This window comes from Halichoeres trimaculatus, unplaced genomic scaffold (assembly GCF_033239565.1).
Source record: "Halichoeres trimaculatus isolate MK-OKI-2021-1 unplaced genomic scaffold, fHalTri1.1 fHalTri1_scaffold_23, whole genome shotgun sequence".
NCBI lineage: Eukaryota > Metazoa > Chordata > Actinopteri > Labriformes > Labridae > Halichoeres > Halichoeres trimaculatus.
This window is the reverse complement of record NW_027437201.1, coordinates 9,566,572-9,592,200: the sequence shown is the minus strand read 5'-3', so window position 1 is coordinate 9,592,200 and position 25,629 is coordinate 9,566,572. Positions and strand designations below refer to the sequence as shown.

General features: G+C 42.9%; 2 protein-coding genes across 3 annotated transcripts in view; both read right to left on the bottom strand.

Annotated features, from left to right (window-relative positions):
* Nucleotides 1-8,598, bottom strand: part of usp54b (ubiquitin specific peptidase 54b) — a 62,017-nt gene extending 53,419 nt beyond the window's left edge. For both annotated transcript variants that reach the window (XR_012597487.1, XM_074662815.1), the window contains exon 1: nucleotides 8,460-8,598. The gene's annotated coding sequence lies outside the window, so the exon portion shown is untranslated. The remainder of the gene's footprint in view (nucleotides 1-8,459) is intronic.
* Nucleotides 8,599-10,512: 1,914 nt separating this feature from the next.
* On the bottom strand, nucleotides 10,513-20,247 carry myoz1b (myozenin 1b). Its single transcript, XM_074662817.1, has 6 exons — nucleotides 20,136-20,247; nucleotides 16,660-16,743; nucleotides 13,131-13,297; nucleotides 12,972-13,038; nucleotides 12,712-12,892; nucleotides 10,513-10,747 (listed from the first exon to the last, which is right to left on the bottom strand). Exons 2-6 carry the CDS (start codon nucleotides 16,739-16,741, stop codon nucleotides 10,513-10,515), a joined length of 732 nt encoding a protein of 243 aa, XP_074518918.1. The 5' UTR covers nucleotides 16,742-16,743; nucleotides 20,136-20,247.
* Nucleotides 20,248-25,629: the final 5,382 nt, after the last annotated feature.

Here is a 25,629-nt window from a genome sequence, read left to right as displayed (position 1 = left end):
CAGTCACAGCTTTTGGAGGACAGCTTCATATCTGGCGACGGGGTCAAAGACAGCTCCTCATTGAGGTAAAAGTTTCTGTCTCCTCCTCGCTCAGAGCTGCTCTCAGAAACTTCCTGAATCCCTCTCAAGCAAAGGTTCCTCGCCAGGAATATTTAGGCAAAGTTTGGAGCTCTGAGAGAGGACTTGGAGGAGCTTTGTGAATACGGGCCTTGTGGTCCATATGCCAAAGAGTCCTGTGTGAGATCAATTAGTCAATGCTAATGGGTGCCATACATAGCAGTATGTGAATGGATGAATGTGCCATATAATGTAAAAGGGCTTTAAAGACCTTTTCAGCTTCTTATAATACTCCCCTGCGCCCTAATGACTACATCTCCAATTTAAATCCATCCTTTCATCCGTCAGAGCGATCGTAACAATCGTCACGTGAACACGGCAGAGCTAGCTCAGCTAACGTTGCATCAGTGATGTGACACAGCAGGGTCTGCTCGGAGAAATCTGTTATGTCATGTCATAATCAGTACTTAGGCACATTATCTCCAGCTTATTCTGGTTCAAGTGTGCTGTGCAAAGCGTCCCATTCTGTGTGTGTATGAGTGTGTGTGTGTGTGTGTGTGTGTGTGTGTGTGTAAGAGAGGGGGGTAAGAGAGGCTGTGTGTGTGTGTGTGTGTCAGCCTACAGTAAGTGTGTGTGTACATGAAGTTGCGTAACACCACAGGGCAGTAGCGAACAGATCCGCAGTGCCCCCCCACCCTGCCCTCCCCCTCTTCCCCTATAGCTCCCCCACTTTTGGCAAAGCTCCCTCGCCTGGTTTGTCAGGCTGCGTTGTCACCACAGCACCCCCGCTGGCGAAAGGCCAGAGGGCGCGGGGATGCTGCAGCGAGTGAGTGTATAGCGTGGGCTGTCGCTATGGCGATGGCCACATTAGGGGTGATGAGGAGGCGGGATGGAGGTAGGGGCAACGTCGTGACAAGGATGGTGAGAGGAACGCATCGGAGCGGATACAGAGAGAAACATTACGCAATATTGCAATGTCAGTTCATCTACTTTTCACACAGTCCTGCTGCAGAGTGACAAATTCCAACACTTTCTCTCCATCCCTCCATCTCTCCATCCATCTCTCTATTTTTCTTCATGACAATCTCTTACATCCGATATATTCCTCCATAAACAAACAAATCCAAATTGCCAGAGGATTTATAAAGGGATTTGGCTGGCATGCCTTTTTTTCTACAGCACAGCATCCTGAGCTTCTGTCTCAGCATACAGTGTGTGCTAGTGTGTGTCTGTGTGTGTGACTGATTGTGTGTTTGTTTCCCGCCGAGCCAATGTGGAGTGTGTGATCACACATCCTCTCCCCGACTGCTCCCTACAGCCGCACACAACCGAGATGGCTCTGGCAAGCGCTGTTTTTGAGGCCTATATGTGTGCTAATGTGACTGTGTGTGTGTGTGTGTGTGTGTGTGTGTGTGTGTGTGTGTGTGTGTGTGTGTGTGTGTCCACATCTTCGGCTAGTTACCATGGAAATAGGCCAAGCAGCAGGCACGCGGGGGAAAAGCCGAACCATGTGATTTAACTGAGAGACACGCTGTGCCGCACTGGTTGAGAAGGCACACACACACACACACAGACAGACACACACATGCACACACACTCACACAGGACACAGACGCGGCTGGCGAGTGATGATGATGTGTATTGATGGTGGAGAGTTCCTGGAAGCCAGAGTGAGTCAAGGCACGAGTCAATCAAACTCCCTGACCCCGGCAGGCGTAAGGAAACCAGGAGCTGCGGTCGCGGCGGTCCAGACGGAGACCACACACGATGAGAGTCTTTCTAACCACGTGAGACGTTGAGGTGAAGGTGGAACATCAGACTGATCCAGCTCTGGTCTGTGGGTATGAAAATGTCTAACTGTGTGGACATCACTCCCAGTTTACCCAGCGTGCTTTGGAAGAGGTGTTGCAGAGGGAAGCCCTGATTGACAAAGGGTCCGGTGTGTTTTCCTCCACTCTGTTGGAAAACAGCTGACACTGTGATATTTCTCTGCATGCAGGATAAGGTGGAGGGGGTTAAAAAGAGCGTCTTCCAGTGTGAATGTGAATGAATGTGTGTGACAGTGTGACAGCAGACAAGTACTTGTGGATCAATAAAGAGTCAGTGAGGACACTAAGGATAGAAAGGTTCACATGGTTACCACTCAGAAGACTTTTCTTTTTCTGAATCCTGTTTTCTAAACTTAGCACAAGAAGTGAGAAACTTTGGTCAATCATTTCTATGTTTCAACAATCACTGGAAACATATTTGTAAAGAACATCTGTGGGATGAGTTTGTGGACTGGGCCAATGAAAATGTGCCAAATCTTCTCTGCCAATGCCAAACAGCTCATTCTGCCGATGACTCCTGTTTGAGCTTCTGGCACCTCCAGGTACGAGCTCACTGCCACTTGTGAGCATCAGGGTTCCAACGGTGCAGGTAACCCACAGTCTGGTTCATACCTTGGGTTTTGAGGCCACAGTTTTGATTTATGTTTAGGTGCATGTTTTGTGCACAAAGAAAACTTGTTTTTCTCTCCCGAAACTATCTCTTTTTTTTTGGTGGTCAGCAAAAACTGCTTTTTGCAGTAGACCAATTGCAGTATCACTGTTGAACTGAAAGACATAAAACCTTTCTTTCAGGTTACTGACAAGTACTAAACATTACTTGTATACATTCAGGAAAGAAGCAATTGTATGAGGTTAAATTTTTGCCATCAGGAACTGAATTTATATTAAAATATTGAATTTGAAAAAGCATGATGTGTAATAGAATTTAATGTTTTGAAATTGAATTTATTTTTTTAATTGAATTTGAAAGTGTATTTTGCCGATGAAAATTCAACTTTTTTTATACCTTAAATTCAAAAATACAGAAAACTCTGACTCTTTTTCTACTTTAAATTCAAAAACACAGAATTCAATTTCAATTCACAAAAGGCAGATTTAGTTTTACAATTCAATTTTAATTCAGAGCGGCACAACCATTACGTCATGACAAATGTTAATAACACTAAATCAGCCGTATACATAGTATTGTTCAACTTATATTGTATTATGTATTGTATTGTATTATGTATTGTATTGTATTGTGGTGAGAACTAGAGCCTTATTTAGCCGTGTTTTTGTGTGAAAGTTACGCGGTGAAAATTCTCTGAATAAAGCGTGAATTTAAACCGATATCAGATTTTTTCGGTGGGAGTCCGTTTATTTGTGTTTTTGGTCAAGTAAAAATTGGTCCTGTCTGAGTGCAGAGGAAACCGGCAGAGGAGCAGGGAGGGGGTGTTTGGTGCGAGCGCCCTGGGCTTCTGCTGCACAAAATCACTGCTGTAGGGGTAATTTCTGCCCTAAACCTTGTGATAGGACCCAACTTGTTCCATCCCGGAGTATCACTTTAAACTGTGGCAGCCTTTGGCTTCAGAAACTCTCCATTACTTTTACAGTGATTTTTGAATCTGTTGCACTGTGATTTTTTTCTTTCATGACTGTTGTTTCCAATATTTTTGTTGTTACCAAATGGCAAACAGTCATGCCATCCAAACAGAACAAGAAATGTATGGTGTGCATTTCTTTCTGGCCACATATGTCCAATATCCAACAACAATCATTTCCAAGTCACTCCTTCGTTTTCCATCCTATGATTCGCTCCATCCCCTCCCAGCAGAGGAGAAAACATTTCACCGGTCAGGAGCTGGCCTCAGATTTGGACAGGGCTTAAATGCTGTGAATGACACTGAGTCCGTCTGCTGTGGGTCAGTGTGGCTCGGTGACAGTGACACCGGTGTCATGCAAGCTGAACAAAGAGCTGATACTGTCCCCGAGGATAATAGCCTGTCTCTCACTGTGCCTCCCTCCCACTCCGGCAAATATAACGCAGAGGAGTGTATTTTTATACATCCCTGTGACAGAGGGAGGAAGAGGGAGTCTGCAGCTTCTCTTTCACAAACTGAGCTCCTGTTTCTGTCGTCTTTGGCTGCACTTTCCTCCCTCTCTGTCTGTCTTCCATTCACTTCATTCCTGCTCTCTGTTTGTCATTCATTCTCTTCCGCTGACCTCTATTCTCCATTCTCATTCACTCTCTCTCTTCTCCTCTCATTCATCTCTGTCTAATTCTTCTCTGTTTCCAAAAAACTTCACTTCAGATGCATGTGCTTTCTCTCTCTCTCTCTCACACACCCACACACACACACACACACACACACACACACACACACATGCAGTGGTTTCCCTGTAACTGGGTTATGTGTAACTTCAAATAGCCTTAGTCGACAATAGGGAGAGCCCAGAGTTCATCCTCCCCTCAGTGCTTCTCCTTCTCCTCCTTTTTCCCACTTTGCGTCCGGGGAGAAGGTGTTCATGTGTGTGTTTCCACAAAGTGTGTGTGTGAACATATAGTGGGCACACGTGCGGCTGCATGTGTGAGCATATTAGCGAGACTGAGGTCTTTTTTTGTGCGGGCTTCAAGGTCATTTGCCCGCTCAGACTCTGCAACATTAAAGTATACATGGGAGAACGTACATGTAATCGCATCGATGCACACACACACACACACACACACACACACACACACACACACACACACACACACACACACACACACACACACACACACACACACACACACACACACACACACACACACACGCACACACGTGGACACTATAACCTAGATGCAACCCATTATCAGCACGGCACATGTGCACAGCCAATCCTATTAGAAGGAAATATCGAGAGGGGTGAATATTTGCTTAATATTTAGGCTATTACATAACCAGCCTTATTTACAATGCATGCTGGGAATAAAGTGAGGTTCTTACAGTTTAGGGCGACGAGGAGAGGAAAAGAAAGGAGGGGGAAAACATGACAGAAAATATAACAAAAAGTGAGGAGAGGAAGAGCAGGAAGGGAGGGAGACAAAGAAATGGAAAAGGGCTTGAGAAGAGGAAAAGATGGGAAATGAAACCAGAGATTAGGACAGGAGACGAGCAATGAGGGGTGAAAGAGAGAAGAGATAGAAGAGAAATAGAAGAGAGGAAGAGAGTGAAAGAAGGGGAAATGAAAACATTAGAGAACAAAAGGAGAAGAGAAGAAAGTTAAGGACATTAGACAAGGATAAAAGAAAGAAATAAAAGAGGAGGGAAAGGAAGCAAGGAGTAAATAAAGAGATGGGGAACATAATTAACAGAAAATAAGGCAGAGGAGAAAAGAAAAGTGAGAAAGGAATCAAAATCAAAAGTTAAAAAGAAATAGGATATAGGTTTTAGGAACGTTGACACATAAAGAAGAAAGGAGTCTAAGAGGAAATAAGGGAAGGGGATGAAAAGGAAAAAGAGACAAGGAAGAAAGAAGGAAATGGAAAGGAAAGGGGGAAAGAAAGGTTAGGAGAAGAGTAGAAGATGGGAGAGTAAGGAAAGGAAAGGAGAAACCTCTGTTGAAGGAAAAACAGAGGAGACAAGAAAGAAGGGGAGAGGACACAAAAGGAGAGCAGGTAAGCAATGAGAAAAGGTGAAATAAAAGGAGAAATAAACTAAAAGGGAAATAAAAGGATAAAAACAGAAGAAAAGCCTGAGAAAAAGACAAAAAGAAATCACAGAAGACAGAGAAAGTAAAAGGCAGATTAAAGAAAGGTGAAGAAAGTTCAAGGAATCCAAGAAGAGAGAGAATTTGACAGTCACATGGAGAGATGACAACAAAACAGAGACGTGAAGGTAAAAAGTGACATCAGAGCGTTTCTCCTCTTTCTTCTTTAACTCTGCTCTCTCATAATCCATAACCACACATGTGGATGGACCCTGATTTCTGAGGCAGGAACTCAATAAACCAGGACATCAAAAACCACAGATCCTTCACACATGAGCACATCTACAGAGAAACACTCCCAAGATTATGACCAATGAGCTGAATTTAAGTGGAACTTAATAGTCTTCATCACATGATGCAGGAGTCACCCACACCTTGAGTCTGAGACTCTTTCTCAAAGACATTTTCCCACACATGGAGGACAGGTCAGTAATTTCTAGGCCAAGGGTTCGTGTAGTTTTCCACCTGCGACCCCCAAACAACGCAGACCACAGACTTTGACCAACATCCCCCTCCACTCTCTCTTTCCTATTCTCCTGTCTCGATAAAGGCACTGACAGCCCGGTGAGTAATGCTTCAAAAAAGAAAAATATAGACCAAAAGTCTGAATCCTGGTAGTCTGCCACAGTATTTCAACCAATCAGAGCGAGCGCCCTGCGGTGGGAGAGATGTTTTTTTGTTTTGCAGATTAAGTCAAAAGAATTTTCTGTCTAGTGACGTGTCATAAAATAAGATAACAGCAGTATGTAGGAACATGTCAAACTGAATAAGTTCCAATATGGCCAGAGGAAGTCAGGGTTGTACAGAGAGTTATGATAAAAAGTGTGCAAAGCCTTTGGAGTGACCTGGATCTGCATAAATTGGTCATAAAATGTGTTTTGATTCTCATCTAAGTCACAAAAGCTGAGGGATGAACTCAAAAAAACCTATTCACACTAGACATCACCAAGAATTCTGCTGAAATGAAAGAGTTTTGTAAAGAGGAATGGTTTAAAACCCCTTATCTTTGTGCAGGCTGAGGTTGCTGCTGCTAACCAGTCATTAAATTTGAGCATTAATGTTTTTTTTGCACTGTAAATGTTTATGTGTGTTCAGTAAAAACATGACAACACATCATTAAATGTTGGCTTAGTTACAGCAAACTGTTTGCCTGTTGATGTGACTAAAGCCCTGTTTCCACCGAGCAGTTCAGTTCAGTTTGTCTTGGTATGGCACGCATTTTGTGGCGTTATCTCCGACTAAAACTAGGACAGGTCCCCACATTAGCAGCCCATACCGTCCCACTTTTTGGTACCCTTCTGTTGGGGTGGCAGACACGGTGCCATGTTTAAATCTTGATTGAGCTTTGTAACAAGAGCCACATGTCAGTCACAAAAAAGACAAATTGCTGGATGTCTTCCATTGTTGCTCTTTGTTTACTGTGTCAGGTGTTTCTTCTTCGTTGGATTTATTATGGAGGTACACTGTGTCACGCTGCTATGCTGTCATGTTTTACCGATCCAACCTGTACCAAACTGTACTGATCCATACCCGATCGCTTGCTGTGAGAGGGGCTATAGATGGAGATCAAAACACATTTGATGACCAATTAATGCAAAAATCCATATATTTTCATCAGGCTCACATATTTTCCGTTACAGCTGTGAGCACATTTTCCCTAAAAAAAAAATAAGAGAGAAAGAGAGAAGAAAAAGGGTGGAAATGCACCAACTTCCAAAGTGTCATCTCAAAAAAAAAAAAAAAAAAAAAAACTCAAATTGATGGTAAGTCCAGTTTAAATGTCAAGGCGACATTTCAGCTCGGTTTGGGGGTTAAGATGTGTGTGTTAGTGTGTGTGTGTTTCTGGAGTGTGTTTTGTATCCAAACATTGTCTCTCCCCTGTAAAGAAAGGATGCTTTCTACAGGTTGAGAGTTTATTTAGTGGTTAGTCTGAGTTTGGGGTAGAGGTTAGACTCACGTGTGTTCAGGACCCACTGTAGTGTCCTCACAAGTATAGTAAATGGCAGAGCGTGTTGCTGCTTAATGAGGGGATAGAGAGGACCCTATTCTCCCTTTTTTGTGAGTATTCACGTGCGAGCGCGCGCGTGAGGCAGGCAGCAGAGAGCTGTGTCACCCCCTCGCAAATGTGACGGTACTGTAGGCTGGCGGTGATGCGGGGCCCGGTAAGGGGCCAAAGTCATCAATCACGCGGATCGAAACCGCAACGTTAAATCAATAACGGCCCCCGGGAGCGATGACAGAGGCGCGTGAATCCGCCTCGGTAGAAGGCTGCGGTCTCTCGGCCATCCATCAACAAGTCCACGCAGAGGAACAGTACTACTACCGGGACCAAAACCGCGCAGTACGGGACAGGAGCCACGCGCGCAGCAGTGGCATGTGGATGTAAGATTAACACCTGTAACTGTAAACAACGAGCCCGCACTATCAGGACACCAGGATGGAGTTAAAGGGGAGGATACTCCTGTGTAAGCACGAGGAAGAGTTGCTGCGTAGCGCACGAGCCCTCAGATCAAACAGATACAGAGCAACAGAGTGAAACAGCGAAGCACGAGGAGCAGACGCGGCTCGTGCTGCTGATGAGAGTCAGGATGACAATGATGGAGACGACAGAGAAGGATGACAGACATCCTCCGAGAGTGACACGAGAACACATCTGTTGAGGATCACATCTGGCTGACACGCTGACTTGCCCCCTCTACAAACATACACACTCATGCAGACACACGCACACACACCTACTGATGGTTTACTCTGTCCTGTGCGGTCACATGCGCGTGTCCCCGGCCTCTCTACCTGTGATGGAGCCCCACGCCAGTGCGTGTAATGTGCAGGTTTTTTACTCACCCCGCGTGCTGTCGCCGCCAGTCTCCGTCTGCTCGCGTGTCCTACCGTGTGATTTAACGGGAGAGAGGGCGAGCCGTGGGCGCATCTAGCCCCCACCAGCGCCATCCAGCGCTGCGGTCGCGGCACGCCGCTCTCGCGATATCGTGCCATCTTCCAGCTCACAGATGGAGAGTGTGTGTGACGTAGCGGTTTTATCAGGAGGCTTGCTCAGCGCGATGCCGCCGCCTTCTGGGCACGAGGCGCAAAAAGGCTCCAAGGTGGAGATGATGTCACCACGTAGCTGCTCATACCTGTGCTTTTTCCATCTCCGTCACTTTCTGTCTCTGCTGCTCTCCACCGTCAGGAACATTAGAGGACATCTGTTGACCTGCCATCACTGGAGTCAAGCCAGGACCAGTTTACAATCACAGCCTGAACACAGGTACTGGTGGAGCAGGTCATGTTTTAATTTGTCCGTGATTTTTCAAATCAGCTGAGACAAAGTTGGCATGAGAAGTTAAAAACACGAGAGAACTACAAAGTGGAGCAGCAAAGTTAGCAGTGATATGTCAACAGACATTAAAACACCCCTCCTGCTTTGAGATATCTAAATGTTCACCTGCTGCCACAAGTTGTGTATGGCATGGCTAAAGTTAGCATAGCCTGTTTGTGTTTTTTCCCTCCAAACTTTATTTAACCAGGAACATTCCCAAATCTCCTCACAAGACGGTCCTGGTTGAGACAGGCAGTTAAAAAGCTTCATACAGAGAGTGGGACAGAACAAAAGATAAATGCAGATATGTAAGCATTATAGCAATTCATAAATTAGGAGTGTTCAGAGATAAGACATGTACAACTCATCATTCATCCATCCATTTTCCACCACTTTCTGGGTCTGTTTCCCAGCGGCAGCAAAGTCATCAGAGAAGACCAGTGACCTCAGCTACCTAAAGCGGTGTAAAGGTGCAGAGTAAATGCACTTTGTTACAGAACTTATGTTGGTTTGGGAGGATCTACACTTTGCTAGAGTTTCTAGTTTGATTGAAATGTTTATTTTTACTTCACTGCGTTTTTGCCTGATGGAGGTCTAAGCACTAAACCAGCAATTAATGTTGATTCTCTTTGCAAGTCAGAGGGGTGTTAACCTTTGAATTGTTTTTTTGTAATACCTGACCTTCCGACGCACCTGTCCTGAAAAAGAGATGTGCAAAGAAGCTGTTCCACTTTGCTACATTAGAAAGAACAAATGTTACTAACATTTTACTAACTGAATGTTGCCCCTTGCTTTTACTGCACAACATTTACAGTGTCATCTCCGTTACTTGCAACAAAATAAAATGGGATTATAATTGTCTCATCATGTATGGATTATCATGTACTTGTGTGAACAACTGGCGCATATCAATCTGAGAGTCATCTCAGTGAGATCACACACAACCTGGGAATATCCCTCAGTGTCTACAGCATGATGAAAGCAGCCTTGTCTACTGGTGATAGGAGGGATACCGTCACACCACCACTTTGCTAGTTTTGCTTCAGAGGAAGAAGACCGACACCTGATGCCACATCTAAAAAACATTTGCTCTATTGTCGGGATTAAAGGTTAATCCTACAGGATGGAGTGCCTCCTGTTTTTGCAGAAAAACAACGAAATATCGGAAAATATTTTGGCGAGGCATTTCTGATTCCAGTTTTGCTGGAGTAACGGATGCAGTTTCAACATGACCCAGACAATCTGTAAAGAGAACTTTATTGAATTCATACATTGTTTCAAGAGTGCAGAATGCGTATCTGTTTGTTCACATAGGTCTCACATTAGCAGAGTTTGTAAAATCACAGTAAGACTAAATCAAGGTGGAGGAGGAAGGTAAAAAGCACACAAGAGACAGGGAGGTACTTTTCAAATCATTTCGAAATCACTCTCACAATCTTTAAAGTACATTTCTACATGTGTACACAAAGGCCTCAGCAATCGTCACAATGAATTTTGATGTCATGCATGTGTTCATCCGAGGATAAAAGATGTGTGGCGTGTGTGTGCTCAGACTACATGATTGTAAATAAGCATGCGTGTTCACAGGTCGTCTGTCTCTCCATCAAAGGGGATGTTGTCCAGGTCCATGAGTATGTTGGAGTTGTCCTCGCTGCAGACCCAGCCGATGGGGGTGCGGTTGAATGAGGGGCGCGAGCGCATGTCAGCCTGCATCGTGGGCAAAGGCTCCACCTCCTCAGCTCCAATGTTGAGCTCCGGGATTTCGAAGGTGAGTGTCTTAGAGAGCTTCTCAGAGCCGCCAAATGGCAGTGCCGTCCTGTGGAGGAAAAAAAAGGACAAAGTAAAGGAAGCTGAAAAGAGGAAAGGCAACCCCATAAACGGAAACTCCTTTGAAGTTCAGTCAGCAACAACAACAAAAAAACACCAATCAGCTTCAAAATGTCAGGAAACAGTGAGACAGGTTCACAAAATAATCTCACAAGTTGGGAGCACAGAACAACTACAGGGGGATACCAAACCGCTCTAAAGGGATGTGTAATAACCACAAAGAGACCCAAAACAACCATGAACAGCATCTCCACGTTATCATTTCTTTTTGTCTAGACGTCTCATCTCTAACAGGAGGGCTTCAGGGGACTCTTTGTATCAGTGCGTAGGGCCCCGTTGTTTAATAATCCACCCATATACGGCTGTTTATTGCTTCTTCAGACCCATTAGTAATTACTAAGGATACAGCTGCTCTTACCGGGGTACTCAACAACCATTAAGAGTATTACAACAGACAGAGATCAAGGGTTGGAATAAGATTAATATAATTACATTTGTGGCAGATGCTGTCTTAGTGGTTGGTATAATGGGACATTCCCAAATGTCAGTCATGTGGTGCTCTGTGTGAAATCTGCTCAGCAGCTGAGGAGAGACTGGAATCACAGGAGTCCATTTTACAACAGATTTTTCTTGAAAGCAAGTTATTTTAAAAGTCAAGGTTAGTTTACCACTTAGGATTCTACTTTTATGTCTTTTTTATGTTTCCAAGATTCTTAAAGCTCCTGTGAAGAACTGTCAGGTCAAGTGAGTTTTGGCGCCCCCTTGTTGACAAACTTGTGCTTTTTATCTCTTTGCTGATCTTGTCCTGTACACATTTTTTCTGGTTAAAAATCTTGTCCTGCTTTCTTCTTCTTCTGTTGCTCACTTTGAATATATGGTGTGGAAAATCAACACCCACCCCCTCCAGTTCTTCCAGTGTACTGAATCATTAGAATCAGTTTGGAAAAGTGATTCGTTCAAAAGATTAGTTCATCAATCGTTCACCTGAAGCTCTGCCTTTGAAACTGAGTGTGACAAGCTGAAACACGGCTGAATGTTGAGTTCTGCTAGTGATTGTACTGAGAATAACCAGTGGTGAAAAATAAGCCGATGAGTTTAGAATTTAGCTGGATGAAGTCACATTTTGCTAAGTGATGGCTGCTAAAACAATATTTTCCCCAACTATTCTGTTCATCACGTTCAGTTTATAAATCGAGCTGCTATTCAGTACGTCCAGCCACTAAACGGCAGTGATTCTGTTGGAGCTGTAGTTCATTCACTAAAAGATAATAGGTGAGTGATTCGTGTTAGTGCTCCTGTTCAGTTCATTCACTGAACAACTGACTAAACTTGGACGTCCGAGTCCCGAGCTTCTGTCACACACAACCACGATATATATATATATATATATATATATATATATATATATATATATATATATATCCTCAGTTTAAGAGACATGAGAGGAAGCTGTAGGGGTTGCTTAAGCGACACAGGGCTTCTAACCAACTCCATCCTTTTGATTCAGTCACTGACATGAAAAGGAGGGGAAGGGCGGGCTTGAGTGACCCTTACGAGAGAGAAACGTGAGCAAAGCGTTCAGAAACGTCACATCACTACCTTGGGGTAGTAACAGGCATTAACAACTGTCATACAGGGTTCATCAGTCCTATTCCAGATGGTCTTTTCTTTTGCATTTTTAGGTCATAAAGAGGACTCACTGTGAATAGCAGTCTGTTTCATAACCAGTTAAATACTCCTCACAGGAGCTCTAATCTGCTCTCAAACATAGTGAACATGGTGAAAAGTTGCATTTATTTAGCTCTTTTTTGAACCTGCAGATTATGACCTTAAAAACCGCTCACTGCTTTCATGGAGTGCTTGTTTTTGTGTGGTTTCTGGAGCTTAACCAAAACTAGAAACCCATAGTTTGATTAAGTTTAGAACACAATACCCTGTTCTGTCTGTGTGTACCTGTTGAAGCTCTTGTAAAGGGGCAGCTCTGCATGGATCCTGATGGGTCCAGGCATGCAGGTCCTCATGGTGGCTGTCAGCTCCTCATTGCCCCTCATGGCCCTCTCCCATGGTGAAATGTAGGTTCTAATGTACTCCTCCTTTACCTTCTCCTTCTCTTCTTTTATCTCCTGCACCGCCACTGAAGGGAAAACAACAGAAAAACTAAACACATCATTTAAACAAAAAGAGACATACAAGAAGAACACCTTTGGTCATACCTTCCACCTTCCTCATCTCAGGCTTTGGTGGGATTGGGGGAGGGGACATCGGCAGGTTCTCAAGGTTCTATATGAACACAGAAATTTAAATCCATCACAAACATATAAGGCAAACACACATGAGAAAAAAACACACATTTGTCTTCTCTTTCTTTCTACCAAGTTCTCATTGGTCACGATGAACTTCTCCACTCTCTGCTGCCTCATCCTGAACATCTTAGAGCCCTTGTTCTTGAGGAGGGACAGCTCCTCCAGCATTGTGTCCTTGGGGGTCTTGATCTTGGTGCCCAGATCGAATTCAGAGGCTTCAGGGTCGGACTCATCATCTGGAAGAACAGGGAGGAAGATAAGGAAAGAAGAGGAGGGAGGAAGAAGAGGAGGATATGAGGGTGTGTAAGATTATTAAAAGTGTATTTTCATCCTCTGGCCTCTGTGCTACCCTTGTTAGGCTGAGTTATTGTTGAAACCTGTTGTGTGATGTTAGAGAATGTGTAGTGTGTATGTGTGTGTGTTCAGCCAGGGGAGTCCTACGGGTTACTGGGCCGGAGTAATATGGAAGAAAAGGGCACAGGGGAATGTCTGAGCGGGTTTTCTGCAAGAAGTGTTTATGGAGGGAAATCCTTCCAACACGCCGCCTCTCTCTCCTCTTTCAGTGATGGAGAGATCTGATGGATTTTACTGCTCCACAGAGCCGCTCATAAAACACTCCCCTCATCCACCACATACCCTCTGATATCACTCATAACACCTGGAGTCCAGCCATAAGCGCGCACACACACACACACACACGCACACACAAATACATCTATAAAGCAGGAGTTGGCATTGCAATGCTGCAGAGAGCTGTTAGCAGTACATCGTAAATCAGACTTGGGCAAGTGGGTGTGTGTTAAGCGTGTGTGCGTGTGACAGAGAGAGGGAGAGAAAGACAGGGAGTAATTGAGGCTGCTCAGAAGAGCGAAGCCTCCCGTGGGGATATTGATTAGAGTGTTAATTCAGAAGAATGTGAAACTGGAGCTGGCTGCTGACTGTGGAGAAAATGGACGGACTGACAGAGACTGGAGGTGGACAGACAGACGGCACAGAGATGGCCAAAAGTCAGCGCGACACAGAGGCGGCGGGGATGATGGAGAGATGAGTGGGCATTAAATGGAGCAAAAAAAAAAAGGATAAGCAGGATAAGCTCCTGACTGACGGAAAACCAACTGTTGGACAGATAGAGCTGTCGCTGCAGAGAGAGTGGTAGCAAAAAACTCCAAAAGGACACAAATGGGAAAGACATCTACAGATTAAGCAGAAATATCTGTGTTAGCTCACAGACACTTTTCCAAATTGCACACACACATAGATTAGATGACAGTGTACAGTGGGTTGTGGGTCAAAAGAGTCACAGGAGCTGCACTAACTGCTCTGTGAGGCTCTAGGGGAAAGAATGCTAACAAGCTAAAAGCAATATCACAGCCATGTCAGCGTAAGCAGGGATACTTTTTTAAGAGAGGTTAAACTCATGAGTAAAGAAGAGGCTGCTGCAGAAAACTGCAGTTCCACAAGTGTCCACTGGAAGCTGCCTCAAAGATGGAAGAATCTCCGTCAGGCCCCATGTTATGGTGACATTTCTTTTACAGCACATGTTCACACACTGGTGTCAAGTTGTTGATCTGGGAAACTGCATATATTTTTATACGTTCAGGCCTGTCACCCACACAAAGCCGCAGTTTTATGTCACTTAAACAATGTTTTCTGAAAACTCCGGCCAAAGTGAAGATTTTAGAAAACTCTAGTTTCGTGATTTCATGTGGACGCCGAGGAAAAGAGTTTTTGGTTTCCAAACGTCACAGCTGAATAACAGGGATTCATTCGGAATGGCTGGCATGGGTTTCACATCTGAAAAACACTCTCACATACGGGTTTGGCATGCTTTAAGATGCACTTATCAGCAGATTTTTCTGGTGACGTGTGGAGGTTGATTGGATGTTAAGCCAGTCAGGATGCTAAAATACTGCCTCAGCTGCACGTCTGACTTTTTTGGATTAACTAAAAGTTTGGTTGAGTCAGCATTTCCTAAAGGGCTACCACCATCTACATCCTTCTGTTAGTCACATTGGCCACGCCCCTTATTATGCTTGCATAGACATATACCTTAAGACTTTCAAAACATAAGAGCTGTTAAAGAAACAACCAGCACATACCAACATTTTTTTTAACTAGAATGTTAGCATGTTGAGTCCTTGACTTTTGCAGCAAGCCTCTAGTGGACACTTGTAGAATTGCAGGGTTTTTTTGTTGTTGTTGTTTTGTTTTTGTTTTTTTTTGGGGGGGGGCTTTTATAACCTGACACGCCAGACAGACAGTTTCATATATCCGCCACGGAATTATTTCACCAGTCCATCTGGGTAGCAGCTCTTCCGATTTGTTTTCAGAGGCGGGACTTTAAAAAAAATCTGCAGCTGGTGACTGGACGACTGTTCTAATTAACACACTCACCACGGACCAATCCACATCAAGCCACAGTATGACGTAGCTTATGTGAGCCGATGCTCCTAAGAAACAATAGATGAAAAACTACTGAATTATGAGAAACAGCTGTGAAAAAGGCGTTAGACGACAGCTTCCGTTTTTATAAATTTAACTTAAGAATCAAAGGAACGCTGACAAGTACGAAAGTCTGCTGACGTCACTTCTGCTCCCACAGCTCCCGCCTCTCTCCCCTGATTGGGCCGGTCAGAATTTAGCCGAGTGAAATCATTGGTCATTGGAGCCTTTCAAGATGGACCTGCAGGAGTTCAGAAACTGAATCAGGCAGGTCCATCTGCCTGATTGGTTAGGGCTTTTATGCTTTGAATGTGATTTGAGAGAAGGGCAAACCTCATGGAGCACAACCAAGACCACTAGGCCATCTGTGCTCCAGAAATGAAGTTTTTTTCAGGAACTTTTTTTCCATTAAGTTTGGTACATTTATTAAAATATCAACTTGCACAGTGAGATGAACAAAATACAAAAAAAAAATGATAATGAAATGTATTCAACACTTCTCTATAAAATAAAATCTGTAGTTTATGTCAAAGTGTTGGAAACTTTAAAGGCAGCTTCACACATGCAGCGTTAGCTTATTCTGCTTTTATATACAACATGTTAATCACAACTTAGCTGTTGCTCCAGTGGAAAAACTGTCTGTCTGTGGACTTAGTGTCAACATGTGACTTTTTTTTTTCACCAAGTCCCGCTGGTCAGTCCACACAGCTTGACACAAATATGGTGTGAGCTGAATCACCGTCTGATATTTGTGTCGCCGCTAATGCTGACAGATTTGTGGCTGCTCTGCCATCTGATAATCATCCACACTCCTCCAAGAGATGCCACATGCATGTTAGATATTGTGTTACAGCTCGGGTGAAATGCTTGTGTGTGTGTGTGTGTGTGTGTGTGTGTGTGTGTGTGTGTGTGTGTGTGTGTGTGTGTGTGTGTGTGTGTGTTTTCCTATTAAACTGTAGGCTCGGGCCACGTGCAGCGATTAACACCCCAGCAGTTTAATTTACTCACACATGCTGTGCAGAAAACTAACACCACAGACAGAAACTTACAATCTGATTAAATGACTCAGGAAATGGAGGAAGGTCATCGAGAAATGTGTGTGTGAGAATGTCTGATGCTGACATTTGTTTGTGTGTGAAGTGTGTGAGGGTTTTACCATTCTGGCTGATGTTGGACAGGTCAGTGATGATCCTGTTGGCCTTCCTCTTGTTAGAAGGGACGGAGGTTGTTTGAGGCATGGCTGGAGGAACAGAGGACAGAAAATTATCATTATCATCATCAAGTCCATACACCCTTTGCACAAAAACACACTAACACAAAAAAAATCAAAGTCCACCAACACACAGTTTTCACAGTTTTTGGATGTTTTACGTCTTCTTCATGAAACTGAGCTGTCAGGACTTTCAACAGGCATTACTGGACTTGGATTTTAGCTGACATGTGTTCACCTGCGTGTGCCTCCACATGCTATCTTGCTCAGCAGAGCACATGTAGAGGCAACATGAACCATGTGTTTTGCAGTCTAGGATTTAAGAAAGAGAAGGAGCCAAGCTAAAGAAGACAGGGACAACCTCGGCAAACAGATGTGGAGCTCATACAGCTGCAGTAAGTGTAACAACTCAACAAGAAGTAAAGAAGCAAAAAGAGCACAAAAATGGACAAGAAGTTACATCTAATGGTTTGTAGAGGTCCTTGAATGGTATATGTATGCCAAGATCAACACTTGAACAGTATGCATTCTTTAGAGAGGGATTGTCTATCAACAACAGCGGATGCACGCGCATCTTGAGTGCAAAAGCAGTTTGGAGTATAATGGTTTGTCAACCAAATGTTAAACAGCTCCCAGGTCTGCGAAACAGCTGTGAGTGTGTAGAAGAGACCAGCAAGTGGACAGATACCAGGTGGATAGATGCTTTTAGCAGAGAAATCCAGCGTGTACCCAGAGAGCAATTTAAACACACAACTGTCACACTATGCTAATGACTGCATTATCCGTGTACACTTACCAGACTGTGACATACCAGGACGTAAACATGACATTGACATGTGTCAATAAATCAGAAACCCTCCCAAACCAACCAGAGCACACAGACCACTGAGTCTGAGACCCGGTTTATAAAAGAACCAGAAAACGATGTCCAGAGAGCTGCACCGATTAAGGATATTAATCGTGTGTTTCAGGGTTGATGGACTGGTTGATCATTTTATAATATTCCTTAATTTACTTTGATCATAAAATCTGTTTCTGTTAATCACAAATAATAGGTTTACTTATCATTTCCTCTTTATATGGAGTCCATGTTTGGTCACAACCACGGCCCGAAACCAACTTTTTGATCAAATAAGCAAAGTCAGACCTGGTCAAATTTGGTTAACTGAAGTTGGATAAAGAAGACACATTTAATTACACAGCTGTAGACGTCACTGGTGTTACAGTGTAAAGTGTGACCCTGTTAACTAGTGACTCTCGTCCTTAATCACTGTTACCTTCAGCTGAGAGTCACCAGTTAGCATGGTCACTATTAACTCCAAAACACCGGTTGCTCTGTCACCATCAAAACTAGATAGACGTTGCCTCTGTTGTTTAGTATCATTTCTGACAGCTGACCCCAGAACAAACATACATTTTGATGTTGCTAACAGGTTGAATTTGGTGTTTTAAAAACGCTAACTGTAGCTAATTTAGCCTCTGCGGTCAAAATGTGTGCATATCTTTATGATGATGTAGACTAATAATCTCTCAGTATACTCTGACTGTTGTGTGCATTTTCATCCTCACAGTAAGATTTAAAGTGTAGGTGTTTATTTCTATTATTGCTATTATTATGATACTATTCTTACAGTAATAACTACCAGTGGTGTGCACAGGAGGAACAGGGGGGTAGTCGGGTTTGGTTTGCCCAGTTGTTGAAAAATAGACATTCAAGTGCCCTCTTGGGGGCAAAAACGTGCCACAGTGCGGCAAAAAGACACACCTTTTTTTGCCCCTGACCTTCAAAAAATCTTGCCACAGTCTTTCTCATCTGTCCCTTGATTTCTGTTTGACTTTTACTATGAGCTCTTATCTTATCGTATCTTATCTTATCTTATCTTATCTTATCTTATCTTATCTTATCTTATCTTATCTTATCTGTAAATAGCATTGGGGTCATACTAACTCTGACACAGGCAAAGGAGAAACTCAGGAGGCAAAACCAGAGGAGGTAAGAAGTGCCAGCCCAAAATTCATCCCTTTCTTTGTACATTACCCGCATTCAACTTGGATTTTCCTCTTTATTTAATGTACATTTGTTTAGCTCTCTGTCTAAACAAATTGGCCCTGAGTTTATCTATCACTGTAAACTAAATAGAAGCAGTCTTAAAGAGTCATTCCTAAAATGTTGAGGTGCATTTGCTCACTCAGAGGTCTGGCAGAGAGCATGACAGAATTAGCAACAAGACACCGCCAGGCAGTGAAATGTGAGACAACAAAAGTGCTTCAAAATATTTCACAAGGAAGTCTAAACTGATTCCAAGATGTATGTTGGCGTCTCATGAACTTGCAGATCACGTCCTGAAATCTACGAGCTACAGCAGAACCAGGTTCCTTAATTAAGTTAAGCACACTTAAAACAGCGAGCATACACCCGTCGTTCCCCAGAGGACTCTAATTCCCGGTGGCAGCTCGCGTCTCTCTTGACTAACCGCTCAGATGGGGGCCAGCAGCATGTCGCTGTCTGTCGCACAGGTCGAAAGCAATTATGTAAGGCTGTAGGTGAGTCCCAGTACAAGAAGGAAAAGCTGGAGGCCTCGTCCACTGGGAGACAGTTAATGTAATTGCTTTTCATCCGCTGTAATTGAAGCTCATTTCCTAGCCTGGGATTGAGTCCTGTGCGAGCTATTTTTATGAACACATGTTGTATGGCGCTGTGGTGAGTGGGGCTGTCACCAGCAAGAGACACACACACACACACACTCACACACAGATTTGCACTCCTCTTGTGATCAGTGTGAGAAAGAGGCAGTGGATTAAAAACTTGAGACTATGCAAGTTTTCGGATGAACAAGTTTGAGGTCCTCATGCTGATGGTGACTACAGGGGAGACATGAGGGGCCTGGCTCTTGTTACCACCCCTCAGAGCGAAGAGGTGCTCCGGTCCCCCTTGACCAGCCTGTTTTAGCTCCAGATAAATCTCCAGGGGACAGCTGGGGAGGAAGGGCATCAGTAAGCACATTCCCAAATGCACACATCCAATACATCCATACCCATGGACTAAAACTCCCAGCACACGAGCCATATTCCTCACCTACCAGTGTTAGGTAAGAGCTGCTGGATGAGAAGGCAAGGACCATTTATTTTAACTGGCTTTAAATTAATGCTGAAGTCTAGAGATCATGAATCTTGAAGGAAACTGAAGTCAGAGTGTGTACAATTCAAGACCCATTTTGATCACACTCTTAAGTTTAGGATACTGATAAAAGTAAGTTCTTTAATATGACGATGAAAGCTTGCCTCTGCTTCCATCCTTCCCTCATTCCTCCCCATCCAGAGGCTTTTCGCAGACGGTCCACGTTTATTTGACGACTGAGACACCAAATATTTCATTAACATTCTGACTCCTTAATCCATGTTCCACTCCTCTTATCTCTTACCTAAGACTTGGGTATCCACAGGAAGTCGCAGGTCCCACAAGGTCCCAGAAGAGGGAGAGGAATACAGATCCCCAGGTAGATTCGAGTCCCAAAGCTTGTATTTTACTGCCTGCCCTCCTCTTCGCCACAGAGAGAGTGAAACCCTATCAGCAGGGCTGCCCCAGTGCTGTGGACTGGGCCTGATGGGTGGTGGGAGGTGGGGGAGTGGGTGGTCAGGGGGTGAAGAGGAAAGTGGGTGTGGTGCGAAAAAGTTAGATGGGTGATAATGGGAAGCTGGTGATGATTTTGGAAGTAAAAACATATTCTGTTACAGAGGATCTCTGGAAGGGCTTTGATAAAACTTTAATCCTTAAAATATATTATGTTATTCGTTGTTATGGCTGCCACAAAAACTTAATATATTTATCATTGGTTGAAAAACCCAGAATCTATTTATATCATCTCACTCATAAATGTATTGTTATCCTTCTGTTGGTAATACCTCATACACGGAACACCACCACCATTTTTTCTTTCTTTCTATAGTAATAATTGTAAAGTCTTGAAGATAAAGTTCAGACTGGGCTTAGTGGACAGAGGGTCGCTGGTTCAAGCCCAGGTACGGACCAAGATTGGGAATTGGGCTGATAGCTGGGAGGGTGTTGGCTTTCATTCCTGAGCACTGCCAGGTTCCCTTGAGCAAGGCACCAAAATCCTCAACTGCTCAGGTGCGCGTTGAGAGTGCAGCACCATCACTCTGACCTCTAATCAGTGAATGTTTCTGTGCAGAAGTGCTGTTTGTGGATGTGTGTGTATGTATAGCATGTTCAGAGTGGAAAAAAAAATTCCCCCAAGGGGATTCATAAGGTATATCTTCATCTTCTTGATTCAATGGAAGTTTATGAAGAAAACATAAAAACAAACAGTAGAAAACATGTGGCACCTGGAAATTGTCCACTGAGAAAGAGCAGTAAAGCTAGTTTCTCCTCCATTGGTGCTGTCAGAGTTGGTATCAGTCCTTCCCCCTTTTGTATGTTGACATCATTTGGATGATTGAGCCATGACATGGTCTGTGCTGCTAAAGGTAAACGATTTTCAACAGAGCAAAAACAGCTGATGATGAGCCCAGAGAGAAAACAAAGAGGTACATTTCACTTGTTCAGAAAATAAGTGCTGTCAGTGGAGACAGGCCCTAACTCAACCCACTATAACAATGACATCAGCAGATTAGGAAATAAACATAGGCCCTTCTATTTAAAGTCAACAGTCTAAATGTAGATCTTGAACTAGCATCCCAGAGAGCCCATAGTAATAATACTCATTTTTGAGAGCTTAAAAAGTATAATGTTTATGATTTCATCCTCTTAGCATAAGCTGTTAGCATGCTCTTATTTACCTTCACAGCAGCTATGAAAACGTACAGCTAAGACTGATAGTTCCTGTGCTTCATGTGATGGTTTTGTATTGAAAACGGAAGTAAAGGACATGTGGAAATATGAATTTGATTTTTTTTTTAAAGGAAAAGGTTATGAGGGATGTTTGATAACATTTTTTTTCAGACCTATAGCAGTGTGAGTGCTCCCTCTTGAGTACTAACCGATACGGAGTACCAATACCACTAGCACTTTTAATACAGAAATTTCCCAGAGACTGATCATTTTGAACAAAGAACGCACAGTCACTCTGCCATTAAGTCCAAAATAAAACACAAAATAACTCTGAGTTTAAGATGTGTTTTTAATAAATTAACAAAAGTGCAAAATAAAACTAACTACTGTCAAAAATTGTAGTTTTGTTTGTCTGTTTGTTTTTCTGTTTGTTTTTGAATAAACTGAAGAGCAAAATAAAACAGAGTACTGATTCCCTGAAACAAGGCTGGTATCAGCCTGATACCAATACTCGCCCATTCCCATGGTTATTGGGACATTTCACGTTGCATTGTAGTCATTGGCTGTACAATAAATGGACATACTCTCTGTCACGTCATTTCTGTCTGTTTCTGAAACAAGGGTTTTGAAGCAAATTGGCTGGGACGGCCATATTGGAAATGGGGCAGGCTTACAGCCTCTATGCTAACAACCATAGGGCGCCCGCCTGTCAATCAGCTGAGCTGTGCCTCAGATTGGGTGAACTCGCAATCTCTAATATCTTCTTAAGGTATGTAGAAAAAAAAAACATGTACAGTGTGTGCCAGTAGAGACACCAGTTATTCCAACAGGAAGCTTTTTTGTACCAGGCTGTAAAAATGTTTATTTCTGCTTATGGTGTTTGTGTGGTTTCTGGTACCTTCAGAGCCAGCCTCAAGCGGACACTCGACTAACTGCAGATTTAAGCCCTTTTGCATTGCCTTAAGTTATTAGACCGCAGATGGCTACTTGGCCACAATCCAGCAGTATGGCAGGACTGAAGCTTTTGTCATCAAACACAAAAGTGATTTAGCTCCATCACAGAAGGAACCATGAATTTTGGGTTCAGATTTTGTTCCAAATCCACCACACCAATGTTCAAAACATTAGCTCAAAGGATAAGTGGAAATTAAGCTTCTGGTGGCAAAAGATGTCAAGGTCAGAGGATCAGTCAGATTAATCCTTCAAATACCATGAAGTCTGCAGAAAAATTCATACCAATCCATCTTGTAAATGTCACGATAGATTTGACAAAGGATCAACGGAGCAATTTTGCAGCAGAGCTCGCCACTGGCACTGATAACAATCACTCGTGCAGTGTGGTAGTCTTGAAATTGGATGAGCCAGGTGGCCTTGGCACAGATATGTGTTGAAGCTGGGCTATAAACCCGTCAGAGCAAGAAACTCCCAGTGTGAAGGTTTATTACTGTGCTGGTTCATTACGAATAACCTTTTAATGAGACTTCAGCAAGCAGCTCAGATCACCTAACGTGATCCTGAACAGGATAAACAAATAGTATAATGATTCTCAAAGCAAGACTCCTAAAATGATTGATGTTCATGACTGTGAGGATGACCATTTATTTTCTGACCTGCCCCTCGACCCATGACCCCATACACTCAACTCCCTTGACCCAGAAACACAGCGTGATCAAAGCATGTTTGGCAGAGCAGCGGGATGAGACGGGATGTACCAGGTAGATCATCACTCTCAATCACATCGTAAAAAGCCATCAGAATTAAGACTTTAGCTCTGTGCCAAATAGCTTCAGATTAACAGTAACAAAAATAGGTGAAATGGGATGTGTGTGTGTGTGTGTGTGTGTGTGTGTGTGTGTGTGTGTGTGTGTGTGTGTGTGTGTGTGTGTGTGTGTGTGAGCAGAACTGAGTGAGAAAGAAGAAGGTAGAGACCAAAAAAGATAGGAGTAATTTAGCAATTAAGCTAGCAGTAGGAAAGAATTAATCCAGTCAATGTAAAATTGAAGTTAAAGCTTTTATATGTTTTTAAAATCCAGTGACCCAGTTTGTAGAAAAGTGCTCACATCAGAGATTTGTGTGTTTTACCGTCCAGCAGCATGGCAGCTAAGCTTACCAACGGGCCTGAACTGGACTAAAGTTAGCAACTAAAGTTAGCGCCTGTCTGTCACCTGATGCCTGTCAAGGGTCAGAGGTTATATTCCTTTCTGTGGCCGTGGTTGGGTTACCCAGGTCTGGGGGCATCAGGTGACTGTCATTTAAAGTCTGTTAAATGGAATAAGAAGGTTTAAAAGTGTTTAAACATTAAAATTCAAAGAACCAAGAAACAAGTGTATGTATTTAAAGTTATTTGTATTTTGTCTTCTCATTGTGCCAAAATATTAATTCTTTGAATTAATTACCAAACAAATTTCAAGATACAAACAAGGAGGATTTATAACCTAAGACATTCTTTTTATTCATGTTATGACAGTCTTTACTCTACAGGGACTATCAGGCTAAGGGAGTAAATCATACACACTGTAGTGCAGCGTATTTGAATGGAAAATCCTACAGTGCCTCCCTGTGGTGAAAGATGGAAAAGCATTACCTTAATGCTTTAGGTAATGCTTTTGAAGTCTCTGTATTTGATCCTGAAAACTGCCTGAATCCTGAGGGAACAATTAAGCAGCTAGACTCGTCAGCAAATACCTGAAAAAAGGGAAAAGAGTGGGGAAAAAAAGAGGTAGATGGTAGGAGATGATACATGGGCCTGGTGTGGGAGCAAGTGATGACGTGGGTGACACAGGAAGAAGTGACAGCTGATGTGAGTCATGTCTATTTTTATTCAGACTCTCAGTGTCCGTGGAAAAAAATCACAGCTAAACAGACATGTTATAGCTTCCCTGTGCCATGTCGTCAGACCAGACATCAAGGCTACAGTAAAGGTTGACCTTTTCATAACGGCTGTCATTCTTGCCAAATTAAAGACTACAAAAAAAATCACACTCTGTTGCATATTGATACAAAACACACACATACACACCAAAATATCTAACACAACTCCTGTTAACTTATACAGAAAATATAAACCTAGCAAATCAATCAGATCACCTTTCTTTCTTTTTAGTTGCTTTCTGGAAACGATAAACCCAGCAACCGAAAGACAACATCCCATCAAAGTCATTAGTAAAATCCGGACACTTGTTCGACTTTAAACATCTCAACAATAAGCTACTTTTTGACAAAAGCTAATGTTAGCATCTCCTACTAAATGTTAGAAACAGCTAGGAAGTGACTAAATGCTAACAAAATCATGTCATAATGCTATATGACACCATAAAAGTAACTCAATAAAAGTGTTTGGAGGTTATAGGCCAAACTTTGATAATAGCTGTTAGCATGTATCCACTTCTTTGCTAAAATTAGCTAAAAAAGTGGCTATATGCCAATAAAACCATGTCATACTTCTATATTACGCAATGCCATAGGTGTAACAGTTAAAAGTAAACCCATCACAAAACTAGCCAAGTTCTGACAACAGCAACTATTATCATATTTCTGCTACCTAGTTTACATTCGACACAAGGAAATGTAGAAATGCTGAAGCGACCTCTTGATGCTGTTATATGTTCAGCCAGTGAAAAAAAGCCACCATTGTTAACCACTGCTAGTTATGATAGCTGTTCATGGTAGTGGTAAAGAGAAAGCCAAATGATAAACTCCTAGCTTAGAGTAACATTTGACAGTTTGCTGACTAATCTTCACTGTGACTGTTTTAGGCTAATTGGTTAGCTTTTCCTTTGGTTATCACATTGGCACCCTATAAGCGATAGTCTTTAAATGCTAATACGCCATACCTTAAACTGAACACAAGAAAAAGATGGCACCATGAACAATAATATTAGCAGAAGAGCAGAAGAGCTTGAATGCAACTTTCCATAACCATAGATCTGGGTGTCAAAATGCACTAAAGGTGTTTACATAATTTGATATTACAATTTGCATTACTCCAACTCATATGTTACTGTGTCTTTAATGTTACTTTATCAGTGCCTTTCAGTCACTGATGACCACACCTCTCTTTCAGCAGTCTTGTCTTCACATCCTCGGTTCTTCTTTCCATGTTCTTCATCAACCAGTGCAATTTTACA

What these genes read in the sequence shown, in the direction of transcription:
- myoz1b (XM_074662817.1), bottom strand. Translation starts at nt 16,741, where the DNA reads ATGCCTCAAACAACCTCCGTCCCTTCTAACAAGAGGAAGGCCAACAGG. An exon ending in GTCCAACATCAGCCAGAATG is followed by an intron (nt 13,298 to 16,659) that starts GTAAAACCCTCA and finishes CTGTTCTTCCAG; the next exon opens with ATGATGAGTCCGACCCTGAA. An exon ending in CTTTACAAGAGCTTCAACAG is followed by an intron (nt 10,748 to 12,711) that starts GTACACACAGAC and finishes TTTCCTCCACAG; the next exon opens with GACGGCACTGCCATTTGGCG.